Source organism: Notechis scutatus, chromosome 4 (genome assembly GCF_049901735.1).
Source record: "Notechis scutatus isolate UNSWTSFEM ecotype Mainland chromosome 4, rNotScu1.2, whole genome shotgun sequence".
Classification (NCBI taxonomy): domain Eukaryota; kingdom Metazoa; phylum Chordata; class Lepidosauria; order Squamata; family Elapidae; genus Notechis; species Notechis scutatus.
Window position 1 is genome coordinate 163,233,759 of NC_142012.1, and position 19,510 is coordinate 163,253,268.

General features: G+C 43.5%; 1 protein-coding gene across 1 annotated transcript in view; it reads right to left on the bottom strand.

Moving 5' to 3' along the window:
* Positions 1-5,104: 5,104 nt before the first annotated feature.
* Positions 5,105-19,510, bottom strand: part of ABCF3 (ATP binding cassette subfamily F member 3) — a 40,384-nt gene continuing 25,978 nt past the window's right edge. The window contains exons 14-21 of the mRNA XM_087965445.1: positions 17,162-17,238; positions 16,054-16,098; positions 15,054-15,186; positions 13,635-13,723; positions 11,679-11,770; positions 9,914-10,046; positions 8,007-8,094; positions 5,105-5,700 (exon numbers count right to left, since the gene is read on the bottom strand). Of these exons, the coding sequence (XP_087821571.1) occupies positions 5,542-5,700; positions 8,007-8,094; positions 9,914-10,046; positions 11,679-11,770; positions 13,635-13,723; positions 15,054-15,186; positions 16,054-16,098; positions 17,162-17,238 (816 nt within the window). The 3' untranslated portion in view covers positions 5,105-5,541. The remainder of the gene's footprint in view (positions 5,701-8,006; positions 8,095-9,913; positions 10,047-11,678; positions 11,771-13,634; positions 13,724-15,053; positions 15,187-16,053; positions 16,099-17,161; positions 17,239-19,510) is intronic.

Consider the following 19,510-nt stretch of genomic DNA (forward strand, 5'->3'; position numbering starts at 1 on the left):
GCAATCGAGTTGGGAGTGGTTTACATTAAGTTTATATCTGTTGTGCGTTCTTGTGTTGTTGTGGTTAAAGCTGAAATATTCATTAACTGGTAAGACGTTGTAACATGACTTTATGTACTATGCTTTAAATCCAATCTTAGCCAGCGTAGTTCAAGGTTGTCTAAGTGACAGAGGTTTTCTACAGGTAGTCCTTGACTTACAACATTTAGTGACCGTTCAAAGTTACCACAGCACTGAAAAATGCGACTTACAGCCATGTTCCACCGTTACCTCTGTACAATTCCCTACGGTCATATGATCAAAATTCAGGCGCTTGGAAACCGGTTCATACTTATGACCGTTGCTGTGTCCTCAGGTCACGTGATTCCCCTTTTGCGACCTTCTGACAAGCTAAGTCAAAACGGGGAAGCCGGATTCGCTACACAACCAGGATACTAACTTTTTTTATCAACTCTAGGGACTCAGTTAACAACGGTGGCAGGAAAGGGCGTGAAATAGGGGCAAAACTGACTTCACAAATGTCTCGCTTAACAACAGAAATTCCGGGGGGGGGCATTGCAGTCGTAAGTCGAGAACCACCTGCCTATGTCAACCTCACTAGTTAGAAACAGGTCAGGAAATCAACTCCCCACAAGGAGGCCTGAAATTATTATTATTTTGAGAATGGCTATAATTACAGAACCTTGGACGTCTGTTTCTGCCTCCCTTTCTCTCCTCCCTTTTCTTCTACTCTGGTGAGTTAGGGAGGTGTTGGCTGCTTACAAAGGCTGTATTTGCCCTTGGTGGATTTAAGATAAGTTTCCTCCCTTGTTCCTTTGATAACAGTTTGCAAATCTCCTTCAAGGTCAACTTTTTTTTTTAACTCTGTAAAGTGGAGGCTTTAACAACAAGAAGTCCCTGGATGTGTTTTCACTAGTATTTTGAGCAATGGTATTATTATATGTTTCCCAGAGTCCCAATAGAATTGAGTAAACTTATATATTTAATAAATATCCTAAATGGATAATTATCGGGCAGCCTTCTCCTTTATTCTTGGGTCTCCAAATAGCCCGGGTTTTCTGTCTTCATAACCTAAAAGATCTTTTGAATTGCACTTTCAGGATGGTGCATAATTTCCCCTCAAGCTTTTGTCTCAAGCATTCACTACAGTACAGCAAATAATGGGCAATTATCTGCCACTTAAGGATCCCTTCATCCATGGATACCCAAAATAAGCTAGAGAAATAAAGAGGAAGACAATATCACAGGGATCCCTGAAATAGAGTAACAGAGTTGGAAGGGACCTTGGAGGTCTTCTAGTCCAACCCCTTGCCTAGGCAGGAAACCCTACACCCCTTCAGACAAATGGTTATCCAACATTAAAATAAAAACTTATATTATTCTTATTATACAACTTCTGGAGGTAAGTTGTTCCTCTGATTAATTGTTCTGTCAGGGAATTCCTCCTTAGTTCTAAGTTGCTTCTCTCCTTGATTAGTTTCCATCCTTTGCTTCTTGTCCTGCCTTCAGGGGCTTTGGGGAATAGCTTGACTCCTTCTTCTTTGTGGCAGCCCCTCAAATATTGGAAGAGTGCTATCATGTCATCTTCACCAAACACGGCGTACCCAATTCCTGCAACCGTTCTTATGGTTTAGCCTCCAGTTCCCTCATCATCTTTGTTCTTCTCTGAACTTTTTCTAGAGTCTCAACATCTTTTTTTTTTACATCTTTTTTTTTCAATGTTGTGGAAGCTTCTCACGACTGGCGCAGCACCTTTGTATGGCTATAATGTATTGAAAATGAACAGAACAAGAAGGGATGTTGCATTGCATTTAAAGAAACATATACAGAAATCCAGCAATCGAAGGATGGAAATTCCACTTAAGAGTGAAGAGTGAGGAAAACAAATTAACATTGAGGGACTATTATAGGTCTCCTTTCTTCATCCAGAGTGGCCAAATGAAATACCAAAATGGCCCTTATGACAAGTAAGACATCCATGGGCATTGATTCAATAGGAGTTTGTTTTTATTTTTGGCAGTTTCATTTGTCTATCAATGTTTTATCCAACATGTTTAACCCGATTGGTTAAAGACGGAGGTCAACATAATTTGTCTGTCTGAAATGGCATAGGGTTTTCTGCCCAAGCAGGGGGTTGGACTAGAAGACCTTCAAGGTCCCTTCCAACTGTTACTCTATTCTGTTCTGAATAAAGCATGGTTAATATTTGTGGTTTAGTAGGCTGGGAGAACAAGCCTGATTTATTGTGCATATAAAAGATGACTTACTTTGATACACAGGCTCAGTATGTTGTGTGAATGTAGACAAGCCAGTGTTCAGGCCTGTTTTTTGACATGCACATATTGCATACTCTTAATGTCCAGCCTATTCTCTGTGAATATAGGGCGGGGATCCCCAAACTTGGCAACTTTAAGACTTGTGGACTTCAACTCCCAGAGTTTGAAAGCCCACAAGTCTTAAAGTTGTTAAGTTTGGAGACCTCTGGTATGGGGAGACCTCCACCTACACCTGGTCACTTAACAATGATTCAAAGTTACAACGGACCCAAATAAAGTACAGATGACCTGGATTCAAAGTTCCAATGGCTGGGCCCTTCCCTTAGGCATGTGATTGCATTCTGGGTGCTTGGCAACCAACCTGCATTTATGGCCTTTTGCAGCACCTCTGATCAGGTGATTGCAATTTACATTTTTTTTTTTTTTGCTGGAAAAATGGTGTTTACTTCTGGTTTTCCAGCAAAATACACTAATTATAGACAACGGGTTTATTGAACACCTGCAGATTTGTTTAATGACCATGGGGGCTGTATGCTGCAAAAAAAGTCCTAAAAAAATTTGACGACCCACTTGCAACCATAATTTTGGGCTGAATTAGAAACCTGAGTCTAGGACTATCTGTTACACGTAGTACTTGACTTACAACAATTTATTTGGTGACCGTTCAAAGTTAGGACGGCACTGAAGAAAAGTGACTTATGTTTTTCACACTTCATGCCCGTTGCAGCATCCCCATGATTTACATTCGGACACTTAACAACCGACTCACATTCACGACGGTTGCAGTGTCCTGGAGTCATCAACTTTCCCCAGCTTCCTGACAAGCGAAGTCAATGGGGAAGCCAGACTCATTTAACAACCAGGTTACTAATTGCAGTGATTCACTTAACGAGCAGAGCAAGGAAAAGTCATAAAATGGGGGCAAAACTCGTTGAACAAATTTCTCACTGAGCAACATAAATTCGGGGCTCAACTGTGGTCGTAAGTGGAGGATTTACCTGTATTCTGCACGCTACAGCATTCTTAACCAACGTTTTTCAGGACTGCTCCCAAGATGTTTAGCAAACGCCGGACCAGTGTCCGATTAGTTCCACCGTACAAATGCGCCTTCTGACGTTGTGCATAGGTAGTCCTCGACTTACAACAGCTCATTTCGTGACTGTTCGGAATTATAACAGCTCTGCAGCAACCTGTGACCGTTTTTCACATTTATGGCCATTGCAGCATCCCCATGGTCTAAATTCAGACACCTGGCAACCAGTGGTGGGATTCATTTTTTTTTTTACTACCGGTTCTATGGGCGTGGCAGGGGAAGGATATACTGTAAAATCCCCATTCCCTCCCCACCCCACTAACCTGCTTTCCAGCTCCGTTCTCCTGTGCAGGACAACCAAAGAAGACCCAGCCGATCAGCTAGGACTCAATGGGAGGCAGAGAAGAGATGGGGGCAGGCCCAGTCAGAGGTGGGATTTGCTGGTTCTCTGAACTACTCAAAATTTCCACTACCGGTTCTCCAGAACTGGTCAGAACCTGCTGAATTCACCACCTCTGCCTCCGCCCCGGTTTAAAACTACCCATGCTGCTAAAAAAAAGAAAATAAAGGAAATCCAAGACCAGAGAGATCCAATTTATTTACACGGCGATCTCAGGGCTGATGAACAGGGGGGACTGAAAGTGTAATGTTGCAATGTAAAACCACTTCATTTTATTTTCAAGACATGGTGCGTTAGCTGGGACAGACCTTAACCTTACATGGGAGTTTAGACCTACGGAGACTTGGGAGGCCATTTTTAGATATAAGTCCACCCCCCCTCCAAAAAACAAAACAAAAAACCAACAACAGCCAATCCCACCCCTTTCTGGCAGAAGAGGAAAAGCTGCTGCATTTCCACCGTCCTCTACCCTGCATACAGTAAGTGTCGCTTTTTGTATTGTGATGTGTCTACCTTGGGTCGAGATCAGAAATGAAGACAGGCTCCTAATCCCCCAAAAAAGCAGGGGGTCCCCAAACTTGGCCACTTGAAAGACTTGTGGACTTCAACTCCCAGAATTCTCCAGCCAGCACAGCTTAAACTCTCTTGTAATCCCTTCCTCTGCAATCCCTCCTCTTTGGGAGATAAAGAGAAAAAGAAACGGACACACGGCACCGTTAAAAAATTCCCGTGGGAAGTAGAACACCACCAAAAATAAAAAATTTAGAGGAAGACCCCCCGCTGGCAGCAGCACGGCTGAGGAATTCTGGCAGTTGGAAGTCCACCAGTCTTAAGAGTTGTCGAGTTTGGGGAACCCCCTGTTCTAGAGTCCCAGCATAGCTGGCTGAGGAATTCTGGGAGTTGGAAGTCCACCAGTCTTAAGAGTTGTCGAGTTTGGGGAACCCCCTGTTCTAGAGTCCCAGCATAGCTGGCTGAGGAATTCTGGGAGTTGGAAGTCCACCAGTCTTAAGAGTTGTCGAGTTTGGGGAACCCCCTGTTCTAGAGTCCCAGCATAGCTGGCTGAGGAATTCTGGGAGTTGGAAGTCCACAAGTCTTAAAAATTGCCAAGTTTGGAGACCTCTACAAAAAGCATCACCGTCTGAGGTGGGGGGGAGGGAGGAAAGGGGAGGAAATTTAAGGCTATGCCATGAGAAGAAAAAAAAAAAGAGAGAGAGAAGCCATTTCAAGAGAACCTGGCTTGCTTGCTCGCTTGCTTGCTTGGAGGGGCTGCAACTCTTCCCATAAAGACGGGGGAGAAGAAGGCAAGAAACGATCCGGTTTCCAAAGGACGGTTTTGCAGCTCCAGCCCGTTTCCAGGAGAAGCTACTCAAACGTGCAACATTGAGCAGCATCTGAACGCCTGAAGCCTCCTTACATTCCTCGGCGGTGGGTTCAGTTCTACCAACAGGCTGGATGGGGTGGGGTGGGGAGACAGGACAGCTCGGAGCAGCCATGTCTCTTCCCCATCCCAACTCCCTCCCCCTTAAATCAGCCCTGGGGGGGGCCCCCTTCCCCCCCCAAAATAACCTCTCCCTTCAGCTGTCCTTCCGTCCCTGCCCAGCAGAGACTTGGCACAGATCCAGCAGCGGAGTTGGCAACTTGGTTACTTTCGTCCTCTCTTTCCCGGCGGATGCTGGTTACTTGGCGGAGAGGGGGGAAGGAGGAGGAGGAGGGGGGGTTTCAGCTCGGCAGTTGGTTCGCCCAACGGCGGTGGAATCCCCCCCCCCAAACCGGCGATTCCACCGGGCGTGTTTCCGCTCCCTCCACCAGCTCGCGCACGCAGCTGGGCGTCTTTATAGGAAACCTTCTTTCCGGAACTGCTCTTGCAAGATGTCTCTGTACTCGTCGAAGCCGCCCTCGATACGCTGCACGGTGCCGCTGCCGCACACCCACAGCTCCTTGCACACCAGCCGGATGAAGCGTTCGTCGTGCGAAACGAGGATCAAGCCGCCCTAGAACAAGAGGGGTGGGAAGAAGGGAGCCTCGCATCACCCATTGGGGAGAGCTTTGGCCGCAAGGTCAGGGGTTCCCTCGCTACCGTAGTTTTTTTCTGGCTGTTTGGTTTTTTTTTTTTTTTTTTAATACAATTAAAACCCTTTGCTGCTTTCTTAAGCTTGGTTTGTTTCCTTGCAAGGTGTTTCAATACCTAAACTGGGGAACGTCATCTCTCAGCGTAACGTTGATGATGGGATCTAGTTTGGTAATGAAATGTCTGTAAGAAAACAGCCAAGCTCAAAGGGAGCAGGAAAGGGTTTCAATCGTGTTAAAAACCAAACAGCCAGAAAGTTGCAGTGAGAGCACCTCGTTTCAACCTTGATCTACAAATATTCTCCTTTAGCAATAGTACCTAGACTTATATACTGCTTCATAGTGCTTTACCGCCCTCTCTCTAAACGGTTTACAGCAGAGGTCCCCAAACTTGGCAATTTTAAGACCTGTGGATTTCAACTCCCAGAATTCTCCAGCCAGCACAGCTTAAACTCTCTTGTAATCCCTTCCTCTGCAATCTCTCCTCTTTGGGGGGATAAGAGAAAAAGAAACAGACACGGCTGGCTGGGGAATTTTGGGGAGTTGAAGTCCACAAGTCTTAAAGCTGCCAAGTTTGGGGAACCCCTGGGTTTACAGAGTCAGCATATTTGTCCCCAACAATCTGAGTCCTCATTTTACGGGTGGAAGGAAGCATTTTCCTTAAGAAGGACGGAAGGCTGAGTCAACCTTGAGTCGGTCAGGATCGAAGTCCTGGTCTGTGGGGCAGTGTTAGCCCGCAATAAGGCCTTCTAACCACTGTGCCCTTAGGGTCAATGAAAACCCCCATTAAAATGGTCAATTAACCTCCCCTTGCCATTAGCAGAGTTTTCATTTGAAGGCCTGCTTCTGCATTATGACCCTTCAAATTCTTACGCAGGTGGCAACAGCTGGTTGACCTTCTCTGGGTCTGGAAGTCAAGCAAGATTAGGATTTGGATGAGAAACCTGTAATGACACGCCTGCAAATAAAAACCCAAGCTGAAAACTCCCACAATCTAGCAAAACTGCTCTTAAAGGTGGTTGATGGGCAATCCTGGGCTTGATTTGGCACCTTTATCTTCCATCTCCAATGCAAAGCAAAGAATGAGGAAAGCCCAGTTAGTCATCCCCAGCCTGGTGTTTTCTTCTGGTTTGCTTGGGAAATGTGGAGACTGTAATTTCAGCAGGTCTGGAGAATACAGGTGGTCTTCAACTTACAACACTTTGTTTAGTGACCATTCCAAGTTATAACAGTACTGAAAAAAGCAACTTGCGACCGTTTTTCAGAGTTACGACCTCTGGAGCATCCATCATTGGTCACACGATCAAAAAATTTAGACGCTTAGCAACTGACTCATATTTATGATGACGGTATCCCCCCTTTGCAACCTTCTGACAGGCCAAGTCAATGGGGAAGCCAGATTAATTTAACAACCAGGTTACTAATTTAATTATTGCAGTGATTCACTTAAGAAGTATGGTAAGAAAAGTCGTAAAATGGGGCAAAACTCATTTAACAAATTTCTCCCTTGGCAACATAAATTGCGGTCGTAAGTTGAGGACTACCTGTATCACCTTGGGAAGACTGAGTTAATCACTGGCTACAGTGGACTACTGCTTTTGGTGTGCATTAAACTTTGGGCTAATGGTTCTATATTGGGGAAGCTTTAAATTGTCCGACGTTGGGGAAGCTTTAAACGGAACCATTGTGCAAGATCAAAAATCAAGGTAGCTCTATGTCTTGTCTGCTCCCGGACATCACTTTTCCACTTGCCCTTCTGTTTCTCAAAGAGAAAAAACACACATCACAGAATAGGATTTATGTTAGGATTTGGTTATGATTAAACAAGCTCTGTGGTGTTTTGCATTCAGCCTACTAAAGTTACTCTGGAGTGGGAACTTGGCGCCAAAGTGCTACATGATAAAGCAGCGGTGTTTTCCCTTGGGATTGTGTGATTGTGTTTGTACTACAGTGGAGAAAGACATGGCTGCTTTAAGCTGTTAAGAGAAAGATGCTACATTGGTGTGAAGCATCTTCTGAGATCCAATTTCAAGCACAGACCTATTATCAACCCACAATTTCCCCCTAAAACTAAATCTGACAACAAAAGAATGAATTAAATTTGTATCCGCCAATATCTTGATTCTTGATGAATGTATTTTCTATGTACACTGAGAGCTTACGCACCGAAGACAAATTCTTTGTGTGTCCAATCCAATTATGTTGTGCAAACTCAGCGTTGCAGACTTACCCGGAATTTGTTGAGTGCTTTTGCTAGAGCTTCAATGGTTTCCATGTCCAGGTGGTTTGTTGGTTCATCCAGTATATAGAAGTTGGGGCTACAAGGGGGGGTAAAAATGCAATTATAGTACAGGCAATTTTTGATTCACAACTTTTGAGGCTGGAATTATCACCCTAATTCCATCATGTTGGTCATTAAGTGGGTCATCGCACGACCAAGCCAGATTTTACTGCCTTTTTTTAGGTGCTTGTTAAAGGGAACATGATGGTCGCAAAGCAAACACAGCTGTCACCAAGTAAAGCCATTGTCTACAATGGATGTTTTGGTGTTTTTTTTTTGGCTAGAAAACGGCAATAAATGCCAGCTTCCGGCAAAAAAACTTACACAACCCCTGCACCACGAAACAAGTCCCACTGGGAATTATTGGGAGTTTATTAGGATCAGACAGCAATTTAAGTGCAGTTCAACCCAGTGTGATCCACAAGTCCCACTGAGTTAAATAGAAACAGGACTTAAAACAAAACAGGGAGCTGAGATCATCCATTCCCACAACACTGTCAAAACTATTTACTAAGACTCTATTACTATTCTTCTTCTCATCCTTCCTATTACCTATCTCCTCCCACTTATGACGATAACCATGTTGCTTGTATCTTTATGATTTATGTTGCTTTATTTAGTTTCCTAGTATGATTTGACTGCTTATTTAGTATCCTATGAAGTTGTATCTTATTTGTTGTATCTTATGATTCTTGTATTTTTTTTAATGTACACTGAGAGCATGGGTACCAAAGACAGATTCCTTGTATGTCCATTCACACTTGGCCAATAAAGAATTCAATTCAATTCAAAAAATTGCATGCCTTTGACTGCGGGACGCTGCAAATGGCCATAAACGGGGGCTGGTTGCTGAGTGCCAAAAATATGATCTCGTTCCATGTTAAGGACACGCTTTCTGCCCACTATTTGAATAACTGAATTATAATTATTAAAAATAATTACTAAATTATTTACACAACAGTGGTGAGACTGATCTCCAGGGGGATGAGTCTGCCTACCGAGATGAGGTGGACCGGTTGCTTTCATAGTGTGGAGACAATAACTTGGTCCTCAACACCAATCAAGGAGCTTATAGTGGACTATAGAAGGAACAGATCAGACATCCAGCCCTTCCTTATCAATGGAGACCGAGGGGAGCAAATGGCCAGTTTTAAATTTCTGGGATGTTACCCTAAAAGAGGACCTGACCTGGGGTGCTGACATTGCAGCCCTGGTCAAAAGGGCCCAGCAGAGATTATATGACCTGAGACTTCTCAGAAAACAACAACTGAATGGAAAACTGCTGGTGACCTTCTACCGCTGCACCATAGAGATTATCTTTACTTACTGCACCTGTGTCTGGTTTGCCAATTGCACAGTGGCAGATAGGAAAGCGCTCCAGAGGGTTAACGTCATTGCCTAGAAGATCATTAGTTGCCCTCTCCCCTTTTTGGAAGAGCTTTATAGCTCCCACTGCCTTAAGAAAGTTCAAAACATTCTCAAAGATCCATCTCATCCTGGGCACCTCCTTTTTTTTTTTTTTAAACTATTACTATCTGGCAGACGGCACAGGATAATAATAAAAACAAGGACAAATAGGCTGAAAAACAGCTTCTACCCCAGGGCAGTAGCTCTTTCGAATTCTGCTGTGTAGTGCAGTGTTGGTGCAGTGTTGGGTGGGTTTTCAATTCAATGTGTGGAGTATGAAGGATGTGTGTTTGTGTTTATTTTCATAGTCGTAATGTACACTGAAGATGGTGTTTGATTTCATTGTATGAGGTGCAATGACAATAAAGTGAACTAAACTAAAAAGTAAACTGAAAACAACACTAACAACAACAGAAAACCAACCAACAATAACAACCCAGCGGGATTACCAAGGCATGGTCATCTGGGCAAAGGCCACTCTGCTCTTCTGTCCCCCTGATAGGCTGGCAACCGGGCGGACCGCCAATTCTCCGGAGACTCCGTAGCACCCCAGCTGATGGCGGTACTCCTCCTCTGACTTCCCTGAATCACGTGGGGCAGAAAGAGGTGTGTGAAATCCAGGCCTAAAACGTTATGAGGCACAAGAGCTAAACCCGAATCTCATTATCCCAATAACCAGCTGCGACTGGGAAGCCACGCTGAGGGATGCTACGGGCCATGCCGATAAGGGATTACGGGGGTTAAAAACTATTTGGAGCATTAATTTGTGACTGGATTCATACAGCATCTTAGGAGGCCTCTGTTTTAAACACATTTTGCTGAGACGGAAAGGTGTAACATTAAACACGGGAATGCGGTGGCTCGGTGGCTAAGGAGGCTGAGCTTGTCATTCAGAAAGGTTGGCAGTTCGGCGGTTCGAATCCCCAGTGTCGTGTAATGGAGTGAGCTTCCGTTACTTGTCCCAGCTTCTGCCAACCTAGCAGTTTGAAAGCATGTAAAAATGCAAGCGGAAAAATAGGGACCACTTTGGTGGGACGGGAACAGCGTTGCATGCGCCTTTGAGTGTTTAGCCATGCTGGCCACATGACCACGGCGATGTCTTCGGACAGCGCTGGCTCTTCGGCTTTGTAACGGAGATGAGCACCGCCCCCTAGAGCCGGAAACGACTAGCATGTAGGTGCGAGGGGAACCTTTACCTTTTTACCTTTTAAAGGTCTAACATTAAATCACACCCCCATGGTTCATAAACCGTGGAGCCCTTGGTGCTCTCTTAAGATTGGCTGTTTGCTTGCTGATGTTTCATTACCTGACGAGGTAACATCGTCCATGCTGGCGATTGTGGGGTTTGCTCCCCGTTTATATACAGTAGCTTGCCCTCCGCGTGTTGGAAAGAGTATGGTTTTCTCCTTGGTAGTGCCTAGTTTAGGACATTGTTTTCTGCTTGACTGTTTGTCTGGGGTTAATCCCTGCTTATCTGGGTGTTGGTTACAACCAAGCTCAGAGAGGGCTCCACAATTCAGCCCTGAACTATGGATATTCTCCTTTATTGGTTTACAAACTCCTAATGGGCAGATTTATTCCAAGTGGAATGTATTTGGACACAGTGGCTGACAGACCATGATTGGTGGCTTGTTCAAGGAGATGCAAAAAAAGTGGGACCAGGGGGCCTATAAAACCCACCTATAAAACCCTACTTTCTCTGGCTCTCAGATTCAATGAGAATAGATGAGCCAAAAGCAGAGTAATACCCGCTACCCCACCTCACCTGCGTTAAGACATGGGAAGAGGAAAAAAATGAATGCCTTAAGACCAATGCCATAACATCAGTGCCTTTTTGGAGTATGGTTCTGACAAAACCCAGTATGGCCCACTGATCAATAAAAAGTTGCTGCTGGCTTAACATGTTTCAGGAATCCTTGCCAATAAATTCAGCAAAAAAGCCATGTCTTAAAACAGAGGTCCCCAAATTTGGCACTTTTGACTTGTGGACTTCAATTCCCAGAATTCTGGGAGTTGAAGTCCCCAAGTCTCAAAGTTGCCAAGTTTGGAGACCTCTGTCTTAGAATGAGGTTGTACCTCAAGTCACTGTCTTTAATCTTCAGTGTTCAGTAAACAGAGCAGGGGAGTGGAAAGTTTCTGGTGGTTAACTACGTAGGCCATGAAACGGCGGGAGCTGAAATCTAACAAATTGTGAGAGAGTGTTTGGCAACTTACCTGGAAACCTTTTGGCTAGTAGTTCTGTGGCACTAATATCCAAATCCAGCTGATCCACATGATGCTGACTGAAATAGCCAATTTTAAGGTTTCTGCCAAAAAAACCGCATTGTTAAAGCTAGAGTTTAAAATGGTCTATTATTGAAAACACTAGCTCAACACCTGTGCTTTGCTACGAAACTATGTGGTTGGGCTTAGTTTTGGGGGAGGAAAGTAAGAGGGAAAAAAAATCTGCCTCTGCCTACCAGCATCCATCGGTATTTATTTGGCTAGCGTCCTGTCAGTGTGTTAGAGTTGAGGACTGTTTGGAAAGTGAAACAGTATTTGCTGTGTGTGCAAGGAGACAGCAAGGACCCTGGGTGTGGCTTAGCTCAACTGTTCTGTACTAAAACTGCTCCTTTCCTCTGCTTGTGTTTTGCATTTGGAAGAGATTTCTTTTCAGGTGGGGAGGGGGAGTAGAACTCCTTAGCATCAGAGCGTGTTAATAATAATATAGGAAATACTAATGCTCTGATGGTCATTTCGAAAAATCCTTTGTTTGTGAGCACCTAGAAGCCAAGAGGAACGTACGTGCCAAATTTCAAGTTTGTGGGCTTTACGGTTCTGGAGATTTTGTGATGATGCGTGAGTGGCATTTTGCTTTTATATATATATATATATGATAGATAGATAGATAGATAGATAGATAGATAGATAGATAGATAGATAGATAGATAGATAGATAGATGATAGATAGATAGAGATAGATATTTGTAGTTAGATGATAGATAGATAGATAGATAGATAGATAGATAGATAGATAGATAGATAGATAGATAGATAGATAGATATAGATAGATAGAGATAGATAGATAGATAGATAGATAGATAGATAGATAGATAGATAGATAGATAGATAGATAGATAGATAGATAGATAGATAGATAGATAGATAGATAGATATAGATATAGATAGATAGATAGATAGATAGATAGATAGATAGATGATAGATTAGCCAAAGGAATAACTCCCTGTTCTGTAAGATAAATGTGTTCCCTTGCTTGACAAGGAGAGAAGAAGAAGGATAAATTGAACCTGGCTTCTGTTGCTTAAAGAGGCATATTCCTTACTGTTGTTCTGTCAGAGCCAGGGAACATTTCAGGGTCAATTCCACAAAGGGATTCTTGGGCACAGGTTGTCCTGACACCATATCTAATCTATAACTCTTCAAAGAATCCACATTTCCCCCCAGGATCACTCAACAGCAGCAAAGGGCTGAGTCTTTTTCAAGGTCAATCTTCTCTCCTGGTGGTTTCCCTCCACCCACCCAAGTCAAGGGATAGAGATATGGGAGGGGACAAGTGTTCTGCAGCCCTTAAAGCGGTGTTTCTCAACCGTAGCCATTTTAAGACGGGTAGACTTCAACTCCCAGAATTCTCCAGCCATGCTGACTGGGGAATTCTGGGAGTTGAAGCCCACCTAATTTAAAGTTGCCATGGGTTGAGAAAACACCATCTTCGAGTGATAAAGAACAGCAGGAAAGCAGGGCAGAGATAGGAAGCAACAGCAGTGTTGCATCTCCCAGCTAACGTTGAGAAGCTGAGAGTATCACTCTTCCCTTAATGAAGGAAAGGAGCAGCAGGAGAAAAAAAAATGTAGCTTCATTCAGCTTTTGAGCTAATAGGCCTTGGCCTGAGCTGTGATGGTGCTTCGAAGTGGCGCTTACGTTGCACACAATGTGGCCTTTAGCTTGGGAATTCAAAACTGCTGTTCTAGTCCAATGTGCCGAGTGTTTAGCAAAAGTTTCCCATCTTCACAGAAAGATTAAAAGCTTATCTCCAAAGTAACGAAAAGCACACGTGCCTCAGGAATCTGGGATGCTATTAAATTGCTTAGCAACAAGTCAACCATATTCTACGTGTTTTGTTCTCTTCTTCTCTTTCCACCCTATCTCTTTGATGTGGGTTGAAAGCTACCTGTGAGCGTGTCTAATCCCTCGCACAGGTGCCAGGTCTCCCATCAGGATCTTCAGCATGGTAGATTTGCCAGCTCCATTCTCTCCAACCTTAGAAGTAAATGATACAGAGATTACAGAAACATCCTGCCAAGCTCCCTTTTAGGATTCCAGAGCTCAAGAGAAATGGGATAAAACTTTACTCTGTTACGTGCATATTTACTTCTAGCCCTTTTTCAGTCTAAGAAGCTAACATACAAGCAATGGAAGAAAAGGATGGGAAGGGATGGAGGAAGCAGTAACAAATTCTAGTTCTAATCCCTAACATTCAAGGACTTGTTTTGGTCCAACGAAATGGTGATTAAACACTGCCTCCATTGATACTATAAAGAGCCTGACACTTTCCTTTGTTTTGTTTTTTTGGTTAAAATTAAACAGGGTCCCCAGCTACAAATCTTTAGGTACAGCAGTGTGCCAGAAAAGGTGCACTTAAGTTGAAGTAAAGCTAAATATACTGGCCAGTTAAAGAAACTAGGATAGGCTACTTAAATTCAAGCAGAACTGCCAAACTTTAAACAATTGTGAGCCACCCAGAGTCGTTTGCTGAGATGGGCGGTCATAGAAATCAATCAATCAATCAAACGTGACAGCATATTACCTCAACAATCTGAGTCCTCATTTTACCAATCTCGGAAGGATGGAAGGCTGAATCAACCTTGAGCCTTGTCAAGATCAAACTCCTGGCATTGGGCAGAGTCAGACTTCAATACTGCATTTTATCCACTGCTCCTAGCCAGGGGTGGGATTCAAATTTTTTAACAACCGGTTCTGTGGGGTGTGGCTAAGTTGGTGGGCGTGGCTTGGCGGTCATGTTATTGGCTGGGCGTGGCCAACTCAGCATCTCCTCGCCTGGCCTCTCATGACTGTGGGGATGCTGCAACAGTCGTAAGTGTGAAAAAGGGCCACTTTTTTCAGTGCCATTGTAACTTTGAATGGTCACTCCACACAAGCAAAGTACCAGCAAAGGAGGGGGAAAAAACTCCAGAGAAGTTCCTGAGACAGGAAGTCTAGTCCTGCCAAGAACGTAATAAGGGTTAACAGAGAGGCAGTTTCTGTAAGCAACACCAGAATGTTTCTTTCCTTCCTGCCTTCCTTACAGGATTAGCCCAGTAATTTCTTCTAACAACCGGCTCTCCGAACTGCTTAGAATGTTAACAGCCGGTTCTAGCGAATAGGTGCAAACTGGTAGAATCCCACCCCTGCTCCTAGCTCTTACTAGGTCCTTCTGTTAAAAGCACTTGTAACATTTCTTTTTTCTTGGTCTATCCACTGACACAAAACAATTGCCGAATGATTGGATTTTTTTTTGTTTTGTTTGTGATAAGTGAATGCTTTTATCGCTTTCACGTTAATTAACCTTTTGCCCAGTATTTCACCTTACCACACAGATGCGAGAGTCCAGGTCAGCAGAGACAGAGAGGGAGCAAAAGATGTAGTTATTGGGCTCATAGCAAAAGTCCACTTCATCAAGTTGTAAGATGGGAGGAGAAAACTTCTCAAAGCCATCTGGGAACCTATAGGGGGGGAGAAAAAAAATGTCCAGGGGAATGAGCAAAAAATGGAAGTGGACAAAAGGGCCCTCATTGCTTCTGTCAGAGCAGGAGAATCAGTGTGGTGTTAATTTCCTACCACGCTATGGTGGGGATACATAGCAGTTACATTTATATCACGTTGTTTTTAATGTAATAATAAGTATGCATTGCAGACATCATTTAGAGTTATGGTCTAGAGCAGGGTCTCCAACCTTGGCAACTTTAAGACTTGTGGACTTCAATTCCCAGAGTTCCTCAGCCAGCAAAAGCTGGCTGAGGAACTCTGGGAATTGAAGTCCACAAGTCTGAAAGTTGCCAAGGTTGGAGACCCTTGCTCTAGTCTAGAGTGTATAATACTGCCATTTTGTTGTGGCTACGAAGTCCTGCAGCTATACAATGCCTTGTTTGGAAAAGCGGACACTGGTGCCTGAAGAAAAGCTAGGATAATGACTTGCTAACTTGATTCAAGTCACAAAACCCTTCCTTACCAAACCCACACAGGGCAGGCCAATGTTATCATGTCTGTCTTGCCAATTAGGTGCCAAGATTTGCCCTAAGGCAGTGTTTCTCAACCTCTTTATCGTTTGAAGAGGCATGGACTTCAGCTCCCAGAATTCCCCAGCCAAATGTCGATCACATGACCGCAATGGCCAGACTTTTCAGGACCGGTTGTTAAGTATCACTCATTCAGCACTGTTGCAACGGTCATTGAAGGAGTGGTTGCTAAAGGAGGATTTATCTGTATGGAGTCTGAGAAGGCAGACAGGTGAGTGAGGCGACGTCTTGTCCTTCTTTTCCTATGACGGGCTAGAAAATTGGACTTTCTTGTACCGATCAAAATTCACTTACTTCATGATCACTTCAGATTCTTTGTCCACTGGCTTCAGTTTTGGCCTGAGAGAAAGAGACCAATCAATCTTGTTGCAATAAGAGAGAGGTATCAAATATCCAATCACTAAGCAGGCACCTGGAAGCAGGTATATTCTCCAGACCGAGCCCTTAAGAACTACTATAACCAGATTCACTGGATCTTGGTTTTCTTTTTTTTTTTTAAAAAAAAGAAAGCTTATTTTCCTTTCCAAGTTTTTCCCCTAATTCTATTTTGTAAATGTAAAAGATTTCAAAGACAGAAAAGAGTTCACCAATTTCCCTTGGTTTAGTATGAAAATCACTTAACACTATCATCTGAACTGTTCTTAACTATTCTTTTATGGGAGATTAGAATTTTCTTTAAAAAAATAAAAACCAAACCCCCTAAATGTGGGGACAAGACAAGGAGAGATAAAGAGAAATTATTGGGCTAAAACCAGCCCATTTATAGTTTTTTGACTTATTCCTAACTTTTTTTTTTTTATATTTTGCATTCTTTGACAGTGGCCGGCGGAACTTAAAATCAGGATCTCCTCAAACTGAACCAAGCAGTTCATGCTTTCCTAGTACTACCAACATCCTGTTAATATATTTGTCAGTTACAGTAAGGTTTAAAGCAGGAATCTTCAAACTTGGCTAAACTTTTAAGACTTGTGGACTTCAATTCCCAGAATTCCCCAGCCAGCATGGCTATCTGAGGAATTCTGGGAGTTGAAGTCCACAGGTCTTAAAGCTGCCAAGTTTGGAGAGCCCCGCTTTAAAGAGACAAACCTTTGCATTAATATTATCGAGAACAGATTGTTTACTGCTCTTGATGATAATGCAATGATTGTGAGATAACTGGGGGCTGAAGTGTGTCAAGGAGCAATCTTTCCCTAACCAAGAAATACAGTACATCCAAATAATGACCGCTAATTAGTACAACATATAACTTAAGTTTATACATTTTGAGACTAATGCTGCATGCCAGGAGCAGTGCATGCACCTCCATTGTAGAAATTGTTCTACATCAGCTCTTGTAGATCCTGCAATGATCAAAAACACCTAGACAACCCACCCAAAAGTTCCTTTTCTTTTGGATACTCACAGCTTCTCCAACAGTTTGAGTTTGCTCTGAACTTGCGACGCCCTGTTTGCGTTATAGCGGAATCGATCAATAAAGACCTGTGGGAGCAAAGCAGAGGTGACTCACTTATGCAAGAGGACGTACCAGCTGCTGCAGGGATCACAGCCAATAAAATATAAATAAATAAAACTGGTTTATTTATGTAAATAAAACTGGTTTATTTATGTTGAGTGTGCCGCAGTTCAGTTCAAACCTTTATTGTCAAGGCACAACATGTGTCCAATGAAATTGAATGAGCCTCCCTTGGTGCAGCCCACCCAAGAACATGAAATACTTCTCAATAAATCAATAAAAAAATCCCTAACCCCAGATATAACAGAGGTTTGGAACAGAAGGGCTTTTAAAACTGGACACCCTGAAGTCAATAAGAAATGAATCAGATATTCTGTCCCTCTCTGAGAGCCAAACAAAGCATTAGGATGATATGCAGTAGAGGCTGAAGAAGGTATATTCTGTCTGCATGCGGGTATAATATTCAAAAACATTATTTAGAACGTTCTTATTGCTGGGCACACGAACAATTCTAAGCTTTTGCTCTGTTCTAATGAAGACATACGAATAAAGCTGAAACAGAATGAAAAAAGAATTACAGAATTACTCTTCCCCATCTTCAATACTTAATTTGTGGTAAGAGAGCTAGTTTGATCTGGTGGTTAAGGCACCACGCTGGAAAGCAAGGGACCGTGAGTTCAAATCCTGCCTTAGCCATGAAAGTCAGCTGAGTGACTTTGAGGCAGTCACTCTCTCTCAGTCCCTCACCTCACAGGGTGGTTGTTGTGGGGAAAATAGTAAGGTGGGTTGGATATGTTGGCCACCTAGAATTATTTGTAAAAATGATGAAGGAGGGATACAAAGGAATAAGGTTTCAATGTTTGTAAGATGCCCAGAGTAGTCTCTGGACAAAATGGCGGCACATACATTTACCGTATTTTTCAGAGTATAAGATGCATCTTAGTTTTGAGGGAGGAAAATAAGGGGTGTGTGTGGAATTCTGCCTCTGCCTACCAGCATCCATTGGTATTCATCTGGCTAGCATCCTGTCAGTGTGTGAGAGTTGAAGGTTGTTTGGAAACTGAAACAGTATTTGCTGTGTGAGCAAGAAAGAGACAGCAAGGAGCCTGGTAGTGGCTTAGCTCAACTGTTCTGTATTAAAGTTGCATGCTGCTCTGAGACTAAAACTTAAACTCCCCTTCTCTGCATGTGTTTTGCTTGTATTACCATGTATCACCATGTAATTGTATTACCATGTAATTGTACCATTGTACTACCATGTTGGAAAACCTGCTTTTGGTATTGTATATTTGCTTCATGTGTTATATATAAAGGGAAGTTATTGAATCCTGCTGAATCAGTTACTTGGGTGTACTTTCTGGATGTGATTGCTGCTGCAAACTCTGACACGTCCTTGCAGCAAACAGCAAACAGCCAGGTCAGTTTCAGCACATTATTGCAGCCTGATACAGCAGGAGCAGCTGATCGGCCTCCCGGAATACCCCCAATCAGCTGTTCCAGGCTGCAGGGATTGCCACAGACCATCGCTGCCTCCGTGCCTCGCATTTTTGGCCTCGTGGGCAGGGCTACATTCGGTGTATAAGACGGACCCAAATTTTCACCCTCTTTTAGCGGGGGAAAAAGTGTATCTTATAGTCCGAAAAATATAGTAATTAATTTAATTCAGCTGGCTCTCGTGGTTACATAGACCAGGGGTCGCCAACCTTTTGGACCTCAGGGACCACCAAATTTAATTTTAAATCCACCACCTCATAATTTTAAATCCCGCGCTAATATGAATTTTGACTGACAGTGGCTTGCTGACGTTGGTGGGAAAGTCGGCCCCATATTCCAGAGGTGCAGTAGTCACAAGACAGGCCCCTTTGGTCATCTCGGAGCTCTCTCTCTCTCTCTCTCTCTCACACACACACACACACACACATCCCTCATACCCTCCAAGGTAGCCACATTCCTTCACTAAACTGCTTTTCAGCTCTGTTCTCAGGGGGGAGAGAGAGAGAGAGAGGGTATCCCGCGATCCCAAATAAAGAAAGATCGATCTGTAGGAAAACGGGATGGGGGATTTTCCTGCAGACTTTTTTTTTTTGCTTCTGCTTTTGGCTGCATGCAAAGAAAACAGCAGAAGTCTTTCTTTCTCTCCCCCAAACTCCTCCAGAAACGAGTCTTTGCCGGCGCAGCCCCTTGGAGCAGGATGCCTTGCAGGGTCCCAAAGACTTATTTCTGGCGGAGTTTGGGGGCGAGAAAGAAAGACTTTTGCTGCTTTCCTTGCGTGCAGCCAAAAGAAGAAGAAAGTGGAAA